This window comes from Periplaneta americana, chromosome 6, assembly GCF_040183065.1.
Source record: "Periplaneta americana isolate PAMFEO1 chromosome 6, P.americana_PAMFEO1_priV1, whole genome shotgun sequence".
Classification (NCBI taxonomy): Eukaryota; Metazoa; Arthropoda; class Insecta; order Blattodea; family Blattidae; genus Periplaneta; species Periplaneta americana.
Window position 1 is genome coordinate 43,803,471 of NC_091122.1, and position 18,103 is coordinate 43,821,573.

The 18,103-nt window shown below is 36.5% G+C and overlaps 1 protein-coding gene across 2 annotated transcripts in view; it reads right to left on the bottom strand.

Moving 5' to 3' along the window:
* Positions 1-18,103, bottom strand: part of Lim1 (LIM homeobox 1) — a 539,144-nt gene that overhangs the window by 18,772 nt on the left and 502,269 nt on the right. For both annotated transcript variants that reach the window (XM_069828032.1, XM_069828033.1), the window contains exon 6: positions 1,381-1,663. In XM_069828032.1, the coding sequence (XP_069684133.1) occupies positions 1,381-1,663 (283 nt within the window). The remainder of the gene's footprint in view (positions 1-1,380; positions 1,664-18,103) is intronic.

The following is an 18,103-nucleotide window of genomic DNA, read 5'->3' on the forward strand; positions in this document are numbered from 1 at the left end:
AATATCTCAAATAATAACCCTCTGAAATGAATGACATTATTCAAATTGTATACAAAACTACTAACTGCGTAACGCCTCTTACATGTTTTGACGAAGGGCATTTCAGTTAACGAATCTTTCCTTCAAATTTGATCATCAATTTAATGAATGTCAGAGATTACAAAAACTGATGAAATGAAACTTGATCATGGTTAGTGAAACCAACCGTCAGAGTGCTGCATTGGAGTTAAATCGCTCGCTTGAACTCGGTCGAATGTCGTACCCTCGAGTGAGGCAAGATCGGTCGTGATACGCTCGTAATAAATAGAAGCACAGTACAAGGTCATCTCACCGGCAGTCTTATCTTGTATGGAAGGCGACAGATAAGATACACATATGTTTTGCTCACACGGTAAAAATAAGGCTTTATTTTCTGCGTTTATGACAAACGTTTAATGGAACAGTCTAATGGAACGTACCAAAACAAGAACATGAAGTTATAAATAAAATAGTATGAAAGACTTCGATATACAGTTATTATTCTTAATTAATAATTATTCAATATTTGATTTACCACATATATAATATGATAGGTCCATACATAGTGTTCCGTCTATATACTGCGATCATGTAGAAACGTTTTACAAAATATTATTGATATAGCAGTAGATTAATAACAATAGTAGTACAGGGATAACGTCACAGAAAATATAAGAAAACGAATGATCATGCTACACAACTGTTACAGACGCAAAGATTGATACACTAATTATTCATTAGAGGTTATTATTATTACTACAAAAATTGATACGATTCTTGCATTATCGTGATTGTGTTCTCCGTTTATAATAATTACATTTACATCCAATAACATCTATCAGATGTGGCAAAAACAAAATCACTCCTGTGTAGGGGGAAGAAAAAAAAATTTACCTACAACATTTATATTACATTTTAAAGCAAGTTTTGTAGTTGAACTATGAAGAGGTTAGTTAAACACTGCAAACTTTTGAAATGATAAACATCTATGATGTTACTACACAGTGCATCACTGTAACAAGAACGAATGTCTAACGCTCGGCTTATACCGTTTGAGGATTTATCGCTCGCGACAATTTTAGCCATCATGCATGTGCGCTACCTATCGGATTATGCTATAAACTACTTGGCGCTCGAGCGAAAACGTCCGATGCAGACCTCTGCCAGTCGTTCATATTTTAAAGTTAACTTTATTCAGAGGTTGAGTTTTTTTCTTTCTCTAGGACTAATTGCAAGCATTATAATTCATATTTCGTTAATAACCACTAAAACAAGCGTGTTGACTTAAATTACATCTTTTGTGAAAACCTCCCGTTTCGCTATCAAATACTTTATTTATATCTTCATTAGTGATGATCTCACCTGGAGGGTTGAAGGGGAGGGGTTGTCCAGGCGGGCCCTGGTGGGGATGGTGTCCCGGGAAGAATTCGTGGTGGAAGCCCGCCGGGGCGCCATAACCGAACTCGAACTTGCCGTCGGCCGTGGCGAAGTAAGGGAAACCGGGGGGCGGCTCATCCAGGCCCCCGGGGCTCAGGTTCATGGGAAACCCCCGCATCTTGCGCGAGCTGCCGAAGAAAGGGCCCCGACCCATCGACGTCAGCTGCTTGAGTCGCCTCTCCTTGCTGCGCTTGTTCTGGAACCACACCTGCAACAGAGAGACGCAGTCACTCCACCTGAGTATTACCCAGCCAACGTACGAATGTCCATGACATATTGGCTCTCGTATTTAAATTATAAACCTGCGAGTATTACCCAGCCAACATACGAATGTCCATGACATATCGGCTCTCGTATTTAAAATTATAAACCTGCGAGTATTACCCAGCCAACATACGAATGTCCATGACATATCGGCTCTCGTATTTAAAATTATAAACCTGCGAGTATTACCCAGCCAACATACGAATGTCCATGACATATCGGTTCTCGTATTTAAAATTATAAACCTGCGAGTATTACCAAGCCAACATACGAATGTCCATGACATATCGGCTCTCGTATTTAAAATTATAAACCTGCGAGTATTACCCAGCCAACATACGAATGTCCATGACATATCGGCTCTCGTATTTAAAATTATAAACCTGCGAGTATTACCCAGCCAACATACGAATGTCCATGACATATCGGCTCTCGTATTTAAAATTATAAACCTGCGAGTATTACCCAGCCAACATACGAATGCCCATGACATATCGGCTCTCGTATTTAAAATTATAAACCTGCGAGTATTACCCAGCCAACATACGAATGCCCATGACATATCGGCTCTCGTATTTAAAATTATAAACCTGCGAGTATTACCCAGCCAACATACGAATGTTCATGACATATCGGCTCTCGTATTTAAAATTATAAACCTGCGAGTATTACCAAGCCAACATACGAATGCCCATGACATATCGGCTCCCGTATTTTAAATTATAAACCTGCGAGTATTACCCAGCCAACATACGAATGTCATGACATATCGGCTCTCGTATTTAAAATTATAAACCTGCGAGTATTACCAAGCCAATATACGAATGCCCATGACATATCGGCTCTCGTATTTAAAATTATAAACCTGCGAGTATTACCTAGCCAACATACGAATGCCCATGACATATCGGCTCTCGTATTTAAAATTATAAACCTGCGAGTATTACCCAGCCAACAAAGGAATGCCCATGACATATCGGCTCATAGATATGAATTCCCGCTCTACAAAAATATCGTATATTGTACAAGATTCTTCCTAGGAATAAAATAATCGCGTATGAATTGTCCTATTTTAAACCGTAAATAGATTCAAATCTCCTTGCGGGAAACATCAGTAGGCCTACATGTTTTCGAATTTAAAATGGAAAATTGATGCCAATACCGCTACCGAAAATATGACGTACATATTCTATGTTATGAAGACCCATGAATTTTCGGTTGAAAATATTGCATATATATTTTCGGATTTAAAATGTTGATATGAATGCCTCCGTTAAAAAATACCATGTATACGGCTAGGATTTTGATGAAATTGCATTTTTTTTCTAGTAAGCCAGAAACATAGCTGCTTTAGTATTTATGTATTATGTGATAAACTTAGTGTTTTAAGACATATTTGTTAGGGCATTTTTTTTTTGCATTTTTTTTCCTGTTTCAACTCGAGCATCTTTTGTTTTATTCGGTCATTTTTGGGCATTTTCACTTAATTTTGGCCATAAATCCCTATTATTAATGTAAAATAATGTCTATTTCCTTTTATATTTTCTTTACATACTTGTATTTTGTCCATTAATACTCATTATTATTTTGTATAATATTTTAATCGTTTTTCTACACAAATATTGTCATTTTAACGTAGTACACCCCACGTAATGGATCAGTCCAACCACCCCTTCAATATAGACTCCTCTATACCTGCTAATTCTGGATAAGAGTGGCCTTGTGGTAGACTACACGGAAACTAAAAGTAAAGTAAATCCATAGTGCTACAGCCCATGAAGGGCCAAGACCGACCACCCGATTGCTGACCTCACGTCCACATGCCGACGCAGAGGTGAACATCATACATGGAAACTACATCAGGTAAAATAATTAATTAAAGTGTGCTACTTAGAAAAAATTATGTAAAATTTAATTTAATTACTAGTCTAAATATTAAGTAGTACAAAACCTCTTTTCCTACTAAGACAATTATGTAAGATCAATTTTATGGGCATTAAGGGCATTTTTGAAAGATTTTTAGGTCATAAATGCATTGTTTTAGGACATTTTTTCCAAACCACAAAATCCTAGCCCTAATCATGCATATGAGTTATCCGTTTGGATATGGATAAAATAAAACACCGTGAAACATTTACTACTAAACTTTATTTGTTGAAACTTTGTGCATACAACACTGGAAGACGGGAGATTCCTGAGAGCTCAACATGATCCCCATTGCGCACCCTGCACAACTCATAACGGTGATGCAATTCAGCCCATGTCCGTTGTAACATAAGAGGGGTGATTTGTTGAAAAGCTTGAGTAATTTTTACTCTCAGATCATCAGTGTTCCTGGGTTACTGTGAATAGACTATGTCTTGAACAAAACCCTACACGAAGAAGTCAGGAGGGGTTAGATGTGGGGAGTTTGGGGACCAAGCCAAGAGATAGCTTCTTCTCGTACTGGGTTTCGCCTGCGACCTCCTGCATGTTTTTTTTTTTTTTTTTTTTAACACAGAACCTGTTTCTACCAATGTTCGATACCACAACATTATGGAATCGTATTTAGGTACATTACGCACACCATACTCACGTCGAAATTCCCTTTGAACTCTTTTAACACTTTCAAATTTAGCATACCAAAGAACACATTGTGCCCGCTGTTGATTTGTAGTAGCCATTTAATCATCTACGATTTTCATTTGTCCTTTCAGATTATGCATTGTTAATTGTCATATATGAAACACCCATTATTTAATCATAATATAACCAGCAAGAAATTTTTCCTACTATCATAATAGCTTTATAATAATAAATTAATATTATCCATACCCAAACGGATCAGACTGTATAATATTAATAAATATACCGTAACATAATAATAATAATTATTATTATTATTATTATTATTATTATTATTATTATTATTACACAAAATTTAAAATACCGATAATGTAAATTGTAAACAATTTTATGACCCCCGTCCCCACTTGACAAAATTCTGCGTACGCCATTGCTTGTAGCAAACGTATGATTTGAAGGAACAATGGAATGCGAGAAGTAACAGTACATATAAATTTAAATTTGATCCTCACGAATACCATATGAGACAAAATTACAGTTTCTTTCTAAATACTCCCAAATGCCACACAACTGCTGGATTAAAACACAGTAGAAGTTTTGGACGCAAAATATATAATACATTAATTAGAGCTTACCCTGAGCTAATTACACTTAACACACATAGATTTAAGAAACAAATCAGATTAATTATTTAATTGTTTAAGCTAATAGAGTTAAAAATTGATACTCTAATATTTATGCACTTTTGTATTTTCTATTTGTATATAGAGCCTATTATTACATGCTGTATTATTTTACTATTTATTAATGGTATTGTGCTCAATGAACTCTCTTAATTTTGTGATATATTTTGTATAACTGATCTAAACTGCGCCCGAGCACGAGCTTCTGCTCTTTCGGGCTGCAATGCCTAATGTAGCTCAAGTGTAAAGTATTAAATAAGTGAATAAAAATAAAATAAATTAATTGAAAGGCAAAAAAAACATATAACAGTAGTACAGGATTTCTTTTTTAAGTACCGGTATTCCAATCTTGAACTCCTTAGACGTGGAAAGCCGTTGTTATTAAAACTGATAGAGTGTTATTGTAGCTAAAGGTTGGCTAATCCTGGCACAGAGAATAACTAAGTTAGATTTTTCGTACGGATTAATTCCTGCAAATGTTTTGCAAATTTTAAAACTGTTCGTTGCACAAGTTTTGAGTGTGACGGTACAAGCGTCCTCTTTGAGGTTATGGCCCCACATAACGAGCCCCCTCCCCCTTTCTCTTTTCTGTCTGTCAGCAAAGCCGCTCGGCTCGTTTGTATTAGCATCAGCATTTTTCTGAAGTTTATCGTTTGTTCTCGCTTAACTTCAAAAGCCTTGCACTGATGTGTACCTCCTACCCTCCCACTCCTTTTTTTTTTAGTGACAGGGGAGTATGAGGGATCGTTCGCAGCAGGGGGTCAAAACTCTACTTCGCCTGGCCTCCAGAACTGACCTCATACCCCCGTCATCATGTTAGTTTCAGTGTAACCCCCTCCTCCTGCAGGAACTTTCCAACCACGCCTACTGAATGTGGAGCATGTTGTAGCTGACCGTCTGTCCGTCTGTCTGTCTGTCATGTTCTCTGCCTGACACATTGCTCCTACAGAACAAAGTTTCCAACCCACAAACTGTCTACCAGGGTTCTGGACGTGTGCGGTATCGCGCCCCTTGCCCCCCTACCCCAACAGCCCTACTGCACCCGCGTCACTGTCTTCCTTCCACCTACGTAAAAAAGTTTTCTGTGATAGAAGGAAAAGCTTACAAGGTCATGCACACACCCTTTTCCTTGCTATTGAATCAAATCACAACCGCTGCAGTCTTTGCATCATATTCTCGAATGATACATTCTTGAGAGTTGGTCAATTTGTTGGTTATTTACCTTAGTTCAGCCGCGGCGAAAATGTGACTCGCGAGCACATTGTGGCTCGCATTGATAGCTATGCATTTCTCTTGCTTCCTGCCTCCTCTAACCCCCAGCTTCTCACTGACTGGAGTCAAACTCTGTTCCATTTATATTCGTCTCTGACCTGCGAGTGGCGTATCGTCGCAATGTCTCTTTCGAAACCATGTACCTCTACAAAAACGAAAGTTTCAAGTAGGATGGGAGGACGCATTTTCTTGCTGCCAATATGGCGAGAATATTAAATGTATGATTTGTTCACAAGTATTACGAGGAAAACGGTTGTATAACAAAACAGCATTATACTTCATGTCACTCATGAAACATTAAAAGATTAAGTGTTGTTATTATTATTATCTCTGTAGTCGATCCTTTTTCAGCAAATGTACGAATAATGCGATTAGCTCACAGATTTACAATGCGATGTTAAATGAAAGCTAGATATAAGTTCTTGACAAATGTTGAACTTTTTAAATCTTTGCCAAAAAATAAATATCCGAAGCTTCGTTCTTTCGCTTGCTCTGTTGAAGCCATGTTCGCTACAACTTACGTTTGTGAAAAATTATTTTCAACAATGAAAATAGTAAAAACCTTCGTGATCAACTACGACTGGCAGTAAGTAACATAATTCCTCATTTTGAAACTCTGTCACAGAGACATTCTGAAGAAAGTTAATTTTAGGTTGTGATAATGTGTCCTATGTTTTCTTATTCATTTCTTTCTTCGTTACACGTACTAAACATTAGTTTGTAACCTTATACTCTAGGCCTATAAAATTATATTTAAGTGCTTGACGTAAGGAAAATGAAAATCCGTTAATAAGTCAGACAGTTGCTTCACTTCCCTCCATAGGTGCAATGCACGTTGCAGGTTACACAGTGGCTCGGCGCACGATCACATTTTCCCCACGGCTGTCTTAGTTGACTAAGATAAAGGTTGGATAGAACAGAGAAAAATTCTCTTAGGCACCGGGATCCGAACCCGGGTTTTCAGCTCTACGTGCTGACGCTTTATCCACTAACAAGCAAACATTCTGATGGGGGCAGATAAAAAAATGTTTTTTTTTTTCTTTCACAATGTTAATAACGCCAAAAGAAGTGCTTATACAAATTTTGGCCACTCGACCGCAATTACGAGGATCGTAAAAAAATAAGTTCGGCAGGGGCCGTTGACAGAAAGAAAACACAATTGAAGAGTCCACTGCAAGAATGATGGATGTCATTTGGAATACATTTGCAGAAGAAGCAATTGTAAGTTTGAAATGCTTAGCGCTCAAAGGTTAACTGTGATTTTCCGATCATTACTGGACAATGAGTATCAGTGTTAATGTCATATAACGCTCTATCTACATTCTATATATCTTAAACTATGCATTGACAGTCATTTTCGACAAGAAAGTGACATCCATCATTCTTGTAGTGGACTCTTCAATTTCATTGGAACAAACACAGCAATTGTTGAGCTACTTTTTCAACATTTTCCCCACAGGAACTGAGACATTTGTCATTTCATGGGATCGACAGAGAGGTGCAGACGGCTGTCAAACGCTGGTTCCATCCCAGGCCGTTGACTTCTATGACACAAGGATACAAAAATTGATCCTATAGTGTGACAAATGCCTCAAATTCAGTGGGGGATATGTTGACAAATAGCGCAACAATTGCTATATCTGTTTCAATAATTCTTTCCGTGTAATTATGCTTTTTTCTGTAAACGGCTCCAAGGAAAATCACTTTCTGAACGGCCTCGTAATTGCGGTATTGTGGCCAAAATAGGTAGGCCTATAAGCACTTCTTTCACATTATTAATATGGTGGAAGAAAAATTTTTAACTTTTTTAACTGCCCCCATCAGAATGTTTGCCTGTAAGCCACATTGGATTCCAGTCCCGATGTCGGATCAAATCCTCTCAGTTTAAGTTCTATCTCTCAGTTTTTCCTTTGGTGGCCTATCCTCAAGCACTGTGCCAAGAATATGTGACAGTGGCACAATGTCCAACGCACTATGTACAGAGGTGCACTCATTACGAATGGCTAAGCGACAGGGATTCGACAGGATGAGCACCCTCTTGAATCACTAAGTGATTACTTACGCATATCTTATTATTATCATGTACCTAAGTACATATGATATTTGCGTGCAGGAATTCTGCGTTGCCATATGATGAAAAATGGATAAAACGGAGAAAAATTCTCTCCGACACTGGGAGGAATCCAGCGTGGCTTAGTGGATGAAGTGTCAGCACATAGAGCGGGTTCGGTTCCCAGTGCAGGAGAGAATTTTTCTCTGTTCTATCCATCCTTCATCATATTATGGTAACGCAGAATTTCTGCATGGAAATATCATATGCACTTCGGTACATCATAATAACTTAGTTGATTAGTTTCATCTTGATTTGTAGCCATCTTCAGATACTAGTGAGGTCCCTGCTTCTTTCCGGTTTCTTTTTATGGTGCTTTTGTTGTCGGTGCGTTTATAATCGGTAGTGTTGTCTGAAATAGGATTTGTATTCTGAAATTTAATTGTGTATTGAGGATTATATGTTGTAGATGTGTTTTTGTATGCCTATCCTATATGAAGAGTCCACTGCAAGAATGATGGATGTCATTTGGAATACATTTTGCAGGAGAAGCAATTGAAAGTTTGAAATGCTTAGCCTCAAAGCTAAACTGTGATTTTCCGATCATTACTGGACAATGACTATCAGTGTTTTGCCATGTAACACTCTATGTACATTCTATATGTCTTAAGCTAGGCATTGACAGTCCTGGTTCATTTTCGATAAAAAAGTGACATCCATCATTCTTGCAGTGGACTCTTCATATATTTCTTACTGACGAAGACTATTGGAAGAATGGTAAAATAGAAGACAAATGAAATTTCGAGAAAGGATGTTTTTCATAATATTAAGGATCGCTAAAATACTATAGGGCGGTTAAAACTTTTTGGGAACAGGAAGAATATATTAGGTTAAATTAGTAATAATGGCATTATTATTATTATTATTATTATTATTATTGGTGATATTTTATGCTATTAGCGAATCATATTCTTGCGCTATTTGTAGACATTTTATAGTACTAGTATTCTTTAACGGTCTTACTAATAAAAACTCTATATACAGACGTTTAACTGTCTTATTGCCTACTTATACAATGAGTAGCTCGTTTATACGTCGTGTGTAAATTACTTACTAATAATCACTACATACATCGTGTATAACAGTATAACTCTTACACAGCTACGTCATAGTGCCTATAAATAAAGATTTTATAATAGTATTAAGTTTTTTGACTTGTTCCATATTCTAGCTGTAAGCATGTATGAATACCATGGAATGTTAATAAATACAATACAATGCAATAGTTTCGTCATTACTTCGTTACGAAAGGTAATAGAATATCTGAGGTTCTGCATTGCATCCGGTAGAGCGCTCTAGTGTGGAATGTTAAGTATCGATAGTACAACAGGCTCTAATCGATTACCACACTATATTTTGGTCAAAGAGTACAAGCTACAGCAATATTATTCTCTGCTCTTTGGTTTGTTCTTCTGTGGTTACAAGGCAACCATCATCATAAAATGACAGTCGATACGAACAGCTGTTAGAGGGGCGGCCATTTTTTCTCTATATACAACGCTTAAACAAGGGGTTTCGTGTATATAACTACTGCAAAGCAATTCCCATTGTATAGTTACAGCCTGTTATGCATGGTTTATTAGTAACGTTTTCTGTCTCAACTCTGCATAAGTCTCGTGTCTCGTGTGGCGTGTTAAGTATCGATAGTAGACCTGGCTTTAATCGATTATCACACTATATTTTGGTCAAAGAGTACACGCTACAGCAATATTATTCTATGCTCTTTGGTTTGTTCTTCTGTGGTTACAAGGCAACCCTCATCATGAAATAACAGTCGATACAAACAGCTGTTAGAGGGGCGGCCATTTTTTCCCTATATACAACGTTTAAACAAGCAATTCCCATTGCATAGTTACAGCCTGTTTATACATCCATCGCTCATGCGTGGTTTATTAGTAAAGTTTTCTGTCTCAACTCTGCATAAGTCTCGTATAAAAACTCTATAAGGTTTATTAGTAAGACTGTTAGTGTAAAATAAAATTTAGAAGTCATTTAGTACAAGTGGAAATGTTGAGGGGTCCGTGAAACACACTTTGAGAAACTCTGCTCTAGATCGTTTTGTAGCCAAAGTCCTCTTCAATTTAAGGTGAATTTAATAACCAACACTTTTAATGCAAATCGAATGATACTGTATATCTGAGCCTGGTAACCCATGATCCAACGAGACAGGACCACCTCGCTTGGAGAAATAGAAACGTTCAGATGTTTTACAAGTCCAACTCCCATCCCATATACTGCGGCGGGTGTATTTATACCTGAGTGTGCCAAGTCTCTCGTTCCGCTCTGCAGTGGAGCAGACGTCCCGGTTTCGCTTAATTAACGCGATGATTGCTGTTTCAAGGAGTCAATCCCGGGTCATTTACTTTTTAACTGCGCCCAGGTTGATTCAATCAGCGAGTGTGGTCTACCCGCTTTCATCAGAATCACGGTGTAATTTAAATACTGCCCACAGAGATACAGGGTCGTAATGAACAACTTCCCCATGTTCAAAAATAAATAACCAATCATATATTATGATAATTGTATAATTTTTCTGCTCCTTTTTTAAATATATGGGACTTTTATAAATAACAGTTACCAAATGATATATGCCTTTCTACCTCTGTGAGGAATGCACACCAAGTGTTGCCACTAAGGTGACCCAAATTTGATGCGGAATTCATCTATGAACTTTATAGCCTATAAACATAAAACAATTGAGAGGTTTAGTAAAAGTACATGGTAGATTCATTTTAGAACATTCCGAGATTATTTATTTACTTAACTAGCTAGCTAGTGAGTACAAACTACATTTACAAAACACTAGTACATTATGCAACGAGCCTATAATGGTAGTAATTAAGATGCGAGTATGTTTGTTTATGAAACGAGCGCAAGCGAGTTTCATAATTTTCATACGAGCGTCTTAATTACCATTATAGGCAAGTTTCATACGACTTTTTATGCTCGACCATATTTCTAACTTGAAATTATTCATAAGTATTCATCTTATGGTTATCTAAGTGAAGAGCGGAACTGACCTAAATTGTGAGATGTGCGCAGAAGCGAAAGTATTGATTTTTTTCCGAGGAACGAATGTCATTGACCTTGATATAATCTAGAGAATAACATGAACATTAATCTTGATATAACCTGGAAATTGATTTAGAATTGAAAAACGAGATGACAAATTGAATTTATTTGAATATTATTTACAATTAACGCTAATTATTATAGTAACAGAACATAACCTTCTGCGACAATATTGGATTTCCAGCCTCCGTGACGTTTCGCTAGTTGTCTTTCGATTGCATATCCGAGAATAATCGATACTTGCGGTTTTATAATGGTACAATGGTGATTTCTCATTGGCTGAACAACTGAAGTATAATGAATAGGTGTACTTTAATGAGGTGCATTAAAGGGCTACTACCAGGTGTATAATTACTACATTTCCGTATGGTCGAGCACAAAAATGTTTCTAGCCACTACCGTAAGAGCCAGGCTCGTGTACGGTGTGGTCTTAGTCAATAATATAACATAAAATTTAGAAGGATAGTTTACTAAATTCAGTAACTTAATTCAAACCAATAAATACAACACAAGAGCAAGAATAAAGAAGAAAGAGAAAAAGAGAGAAAAATACACATTTAATATCAATTGACAATCCGACAGAAGCCAAGTGATATTCAATAAAAACATGAATATAGTCGACAGAAATAAATGGTAAAAAAATACATTTGTTAATATTATATATCATGGATAATTTTACAAATTTCTTTTTTAAAAGCTTCAATTTTAAAATATTTCAAATTTGGAAAATGGTTTGTAATTTTATTATAAAGTCTTGGGTCGAAACTAGCACCGTGTTTAAGAGCTGCACATTGTATGATATTTAGCCCCAATTAATGGGAAAGTAGACTTCTTCTATCTTCGAGTACGATATTCATGTCGATTAGATTGATGTGGTAGTAAGTTAGTATAAACTGTATTTATAAATTTCTTCAATAGTTAATACATTAAAATCTGTATAAATAAAATTTGTTGGTAATCCATACTTTTGGTCAGACAAATTTTTATTAATCTGCTGTGTAATAAAATTAATGGATTAAGTACAGATGATGCTACTCCACCCCAATTTATTATACCATATTGTATTAATGATTGTACCAAAGCTAAAAATATTATTCTCAATGCCTCCTTGCTGCCTTAAAAATGCTGTTTTAAAAATTCATGCTCTTTCCTATGAATTCAAAATTTTCATATTGCATGTTGTAAGATATTTAGAAGTACTTAACTTAGAAAATAAAAATGTATTATAATTTCCACGTCAAATATAATATTTTAATCACATGGAACTATACATGGTTATTCACAAAAGCTCTGTAGTAAAACAATGATTTCAATATTTATTTTGTTCCATATATAGGCCTACATATATTACCGGTTGTTCTTTATGGTTGTGAAACTTGGAATCGCACTTTGAGAGAGGAACATAGGTTAAGAGTGTTTGAAAATAAGGTGCTTAGGAAAATATTTGGTGCTAAGAGGGATGAAGTTACAGGAGAATGGAGAAAGTTACACAACGCAGAACTGCACGCATTGTATTCTTCACCTGACATAATTAGGAACATTAAATCCAGACGTTTGAGATGGGCAGGGCATGTAGGACGTACGGGCGAATCCAGAAATGCATATAGAGTGTTAGTTGGGATGCCGGAGTGAAAAAGACCTTTGGGGAGGCCGAGACGTAGATGGGAAGATAATATTAAAATGGATTTGAGGGAGGTGGGATATGATAATAGAGACTGGATTAATCTTTCTCAGGATAGGGACCAATGGCGTGCTTATGTGAGGGCGGCAATGAACCTCCGGGTTCCCTTAAAGCCAGTAAGTAAGTAAGCTACTCACACAGTTATCAAGTGCTATCATACCAAATTTGAACTTCATAGGTGAAACAGATTTTTATTTATTAATGATTATTTTATTTTTCTTATGTCGTCGCATATATTATGCTCCTTGCGTTGCAATTTTTATTTTTTAAACTGAAATTTGATCAGTACTTACCAAAAACATAGACAAGAGCTTCTCTGAGTTTTGATGTGTGATTAATATATTTATACAAAAATTGTTTAAACTTTTTAACTTTGTTTCCTTTTGTAATTTTAACGTGTGACAAATTGACTACTGTATAATTCACACTAAAACCCAGAGCAATTTCAATTATTCGTATACTTTTTAGTATATCGTGAAAGATTCAAGCGTTTTATATATATTAACACGTAAAAAAATTAATAGAAAGCCAGTTAATCTCATTTAAACATAACACTATCTACTAAATATGCTCCTTCACTAAATATGCTGTCCTGGGTCCGTCTCAAAGAGCGAAAAAGTATTCACTCTCTCACTTCACTCTTCAATATTCTTCAGAACTCTAACCCTAGCTACTTAGCTTCTCGTTTTCAACATTTGTCCTCATATCACGAAATAGATACTCGCTTACAATATCATATCATACTCTCCATTCCTAAACACAGAACATCCTTCTACTCTTCATCTTTCACCGTCTCTGCAGCTCATCTCTGGAACTCTCTACCACAACATGTCAGAGACTGTCGGACATTGTCTAGTTTCAAAAATAAATTAAAATTGCACTTTTTCAACTCAGATTCCTTTCAGTTATAAGCCCTTTTCTCTGCGATAGTTATGTAAAAATATAGGCTATATATTTCTTTTCCTTCCCTTTCCCTTTTTGTTCCCTTTATCAGCTGACGAATTTATTATCATAACCTTTTATTGTGCATTTTATTTAATTTTCTTTCTTTTTTATTATTTTATTATATTCTATTTTGTTATATTCTTCCTTACGTTTTCCATATTAACCATTTGTGCTAAATGAGTTGCTTTTGCTATATTCCAATGTATTTTACTTTCTTTTTTTTTCTATTATGGTATTATTTTCATGTTGTTTAGTGTCGATTTTATTATTCTATTATTATTTCTCTTTGTAATATGTTAGTATTCTGTTCTGTAACTTTTTTGTTAAATTTTAACTGCTTGAATACTTTGTGGCCTGGTAGAGTGTAAGAGAAGGCCCTTTGGCCTTAACTCTGCCAGTATAAATAAAGAATTATTATTATTATTATTATTATTATTATTATTATTATTATTATCTACTGACCTTAGAATAGTTCTGCAGAATATATTGGGATTAAAAATGACAGTATGACACATTTAACGATATTATATGATATAAAAACATTGGAGTATTTTTAAGTATGAAAGTAAAAAAGTGATAATTTGAATGAAAATGTCGAAATTTCAGCTCTAACCCCATCAACATTAGTTAATTCTTAAATAAATAAGAAAATTTCAGAAATCAGTTTTATTTCTCTTTAAATTATCAATTAAAAAAATTTTCAGCAATAGGTGCCGATGTGACGAAATGCCCTGTAGAGGAGAGAGTGTTGCGAGGCACCCTATAGCAGCGTCTCAATCTGTCACCTCATTTGAGAACACGCGCGCGCCGCTATGCCTTCATCACCGCGATGCCGTGACGCGCTGTCACACTGCCGTCCGCCGCGCCGGCCGACCGCTGACAGACGATTTAGACCCGGCACGCCGGCCGTGTCCATTAATTCCCCGTCACAAGACTCCAATTTCACCAAAATATTTTACTCTTAACCCCAATTACTCTCAAAAAGAATATTATGGCTTCATTTTCTACAAAAAGATATATTAATATTAACGAAATAATAGGCTCTATTTTTATTACTCCTCTGCACAAAGGGCACTGACCTCGCACTGGATCCGCACCGAAAGAAAGCGCATTGCATTACAATTGGCTTTGGCACTTAGATGCGACGCACGGCTACGCAATTTGCCGAGTAATTTTCCGTTCTGGAATATGCAAATACCTAGAACAGCGGCGTAGCAGTTAATAACGATCCAGCTTCATGAGCCGAAACGAAAGAAACGTTTTTATTATTTCGTAAAATAAGGATGCTCCAAATTTTTAAGTCTCTTATTTAGTTAATCTACATTCTTTCATGATGCTGAAATAAAAGATAAAAGCACATAAAAATTCTGAAGGGGAAGGTTGTTTTCAAAGCGTTTTTGTTTTCTGTCATGCATAATAACAACTTCCGAAAAAACCTGGACTTTTAATGCTTTTTATTTAGTATTTATACGTACTTTACGCTTTCTACGTATTTTACGCTAATTTACTTTACGTGTCACGTAGAAAACAGTTTTTACGCGTAATTGCATAATCCTGGTGATAATTAATAAAATATATTCTGTCCACAACGGGATTTAAACCAAGCGCCAAAGCCTCCATTCTTCGTGTAAACCAGCGGTGGCGAAAATGTAATCGTGCGCCGAGCCACTGTGTAACCTGCAACGTGCATAGCACCTATGGAGGGAGGCGGACACCCGAAGGAGAAGTGAAGCAACTGTCTGACTTATTAACGGATTTTCATTTTCCTTACGTCAAGCACTTAAATATAATTTTATACAGTACAAGGCTACAAACTAATGTTTAGTACGTGTAATGAAGAAAGAAATGAACAATATCACAACCTAAAATTAACTGTCTTCAGAATGTCTCTGCGACAGAGTTTCAAAATCAGGAATTATGTCACTTACTGCCAGTCGTAGTTGATCACGAAGGTATTTGTCTATCAGTCGTGATCTAAATTTGGTTTTTACTATTTGTTGAAGATAATTTTTCACAAACGTAAGTTGTAGCGAACATGGCTTCAACAGAGCAAGCGAAAGAACGAAGCTTCGGATATTTATTTTTTGGTAAAGATTTGAAAGTTCAACATTTGTCAAGTCCTTACATCTAGCTTGTAAGTCAGTGAGTTCAAATTGAAGAGCTAACCGCATTATTCGTACATCTGCTGAAAAAGTGTCGACGTGCAGAGATGATGATGATGATGATGATGATGATGATGATGATGATGGTGACAACAACAACACTTAACCTTTTGTTTCCTGAGTGACATGTAGTATAATGCCGTTTTATGTTATACAACCGTTTTCCTCGTAATACTTGTGAACAAATCATACATTTAATATTCCCATCATATTGACAGAAAAAATGCGTCCTCCCATCCTACTTGGAACTTTCGTACATGGTTTCGAGAGAGACATAGGTATGCCACTCGCAGGTCAGAGACAAATACAAATGGAACGAAGTTTGACTCCAGTGAGTGAGAGGGTGGGGGTTGGCGGAGGTTAGAAGCAAGCGAAATGCACAGCTATCATTGCGAGCCACAATGTCTCGCGAGTCACGTTCTCGCCACGGCTAGTGTAAAATGTACTTTCAATTTACAAAGAACTTGTTAATGAACTCATGTCGAAACATAATCTTAAATGCACATATAAACCTTCATAGTAGTTAGATATAAAAATTTAGCTTCGCACAATAACACTAATGGAGTGAAAATTTACATTAGGAAACAACACCGTTTCTGAACTTGGAGGGAGTAACTGAATTTCACCCTCATGGAAGCCCATTGTGTATTCAACGCGCTTCGCCAGCTGTATGAGCATTCTCTTTTGAAGGCCGGTGGCTGCTTAACATTTCGAAAACCTTTCAAGCTTTAATTTCGAAACCATACACTTGGTATGAGCAGTCAATTGTTTTTTGTCTGTGTATTCGTTGTGACTACGAGTATCTAACACCGTATTCAGAATCCTAGATCATATATATAACAGATAGGTCATCGGTATGTTAAAATCGTTTGCACTTTGAAGAGAACAACCGCCAGGATCGCCACCCGTCCGCCGTAAACGAACACGAGATGGCAGTACAGTCGCTAATGCAATTCAAATGGGAATTATGACGTGACTCCTTATGTAACAACTAGATGGCAGCATAGTAAACCTGACAAAAGTTGTTAACTTCAAAACGTATAAGGCCGACCTATCTATATATGTATGATCTAGGGCAGAATTCACTACAGCATTACGTGGAAATTTTTCTATTGGCAGATGCACCAACACAAAAAGAAATGCCGATGAACAAAGTACATATGCCATTGTAGGTTGTGTTGGTGTTCGCCGATAGAAAAACAGTCATGAAACGGTGTAGCGAAGTTTTGTTCATTCTCTATTTATTTACTGCCAGCCATAAAATCTGAAGTCGCACTGATCCTACATCTCATAACAGCAAATTCAATGTGAATGTGTGAATGATCCGAGAATAGTGTACGGATAGTTACGGTGTAGGCCTGGATTCGATGCCGCGTAGTAGACACAGTCAATGCATCGAATACTTATTCGAGCATAATTATTTTTTCCGTTGCCGTAAAAGGTAATCCTACATTATATTAACACCACTTCATGGGAAACCCCCCCCCCACTTATCTATCTGGTTTGTAAGGTTTAAATTACTTGAAGTGGTAGAGTACAATAGCAAACGCTGGCAAAGGTAAAACATCTAAAGAGGGAAAAACGTGGATGATGATGTCGAGTCTAATGAAGACGAGTTAGTACGGAATATATTTGTACATGTTTATATTACCCTAAATAAAATGCGTCAGTTGAATTTATTGTAAGGTCATTTAACAAACCATTAAAATTATAATCTTGTGGCTTTACTTCTCCGTTACTACGTAGCGTCGGGGTAAGCCGACTGTACTTTACGATGTTTAAATATTTCACGGCCCCATGAAAACTTTATAGTTATTCAACATGAGTAAACTCTTCCAAGCTGGATTCGTGGAATAACCAGTCCACTATGCCAGCTTTATACATAGCAACTGAA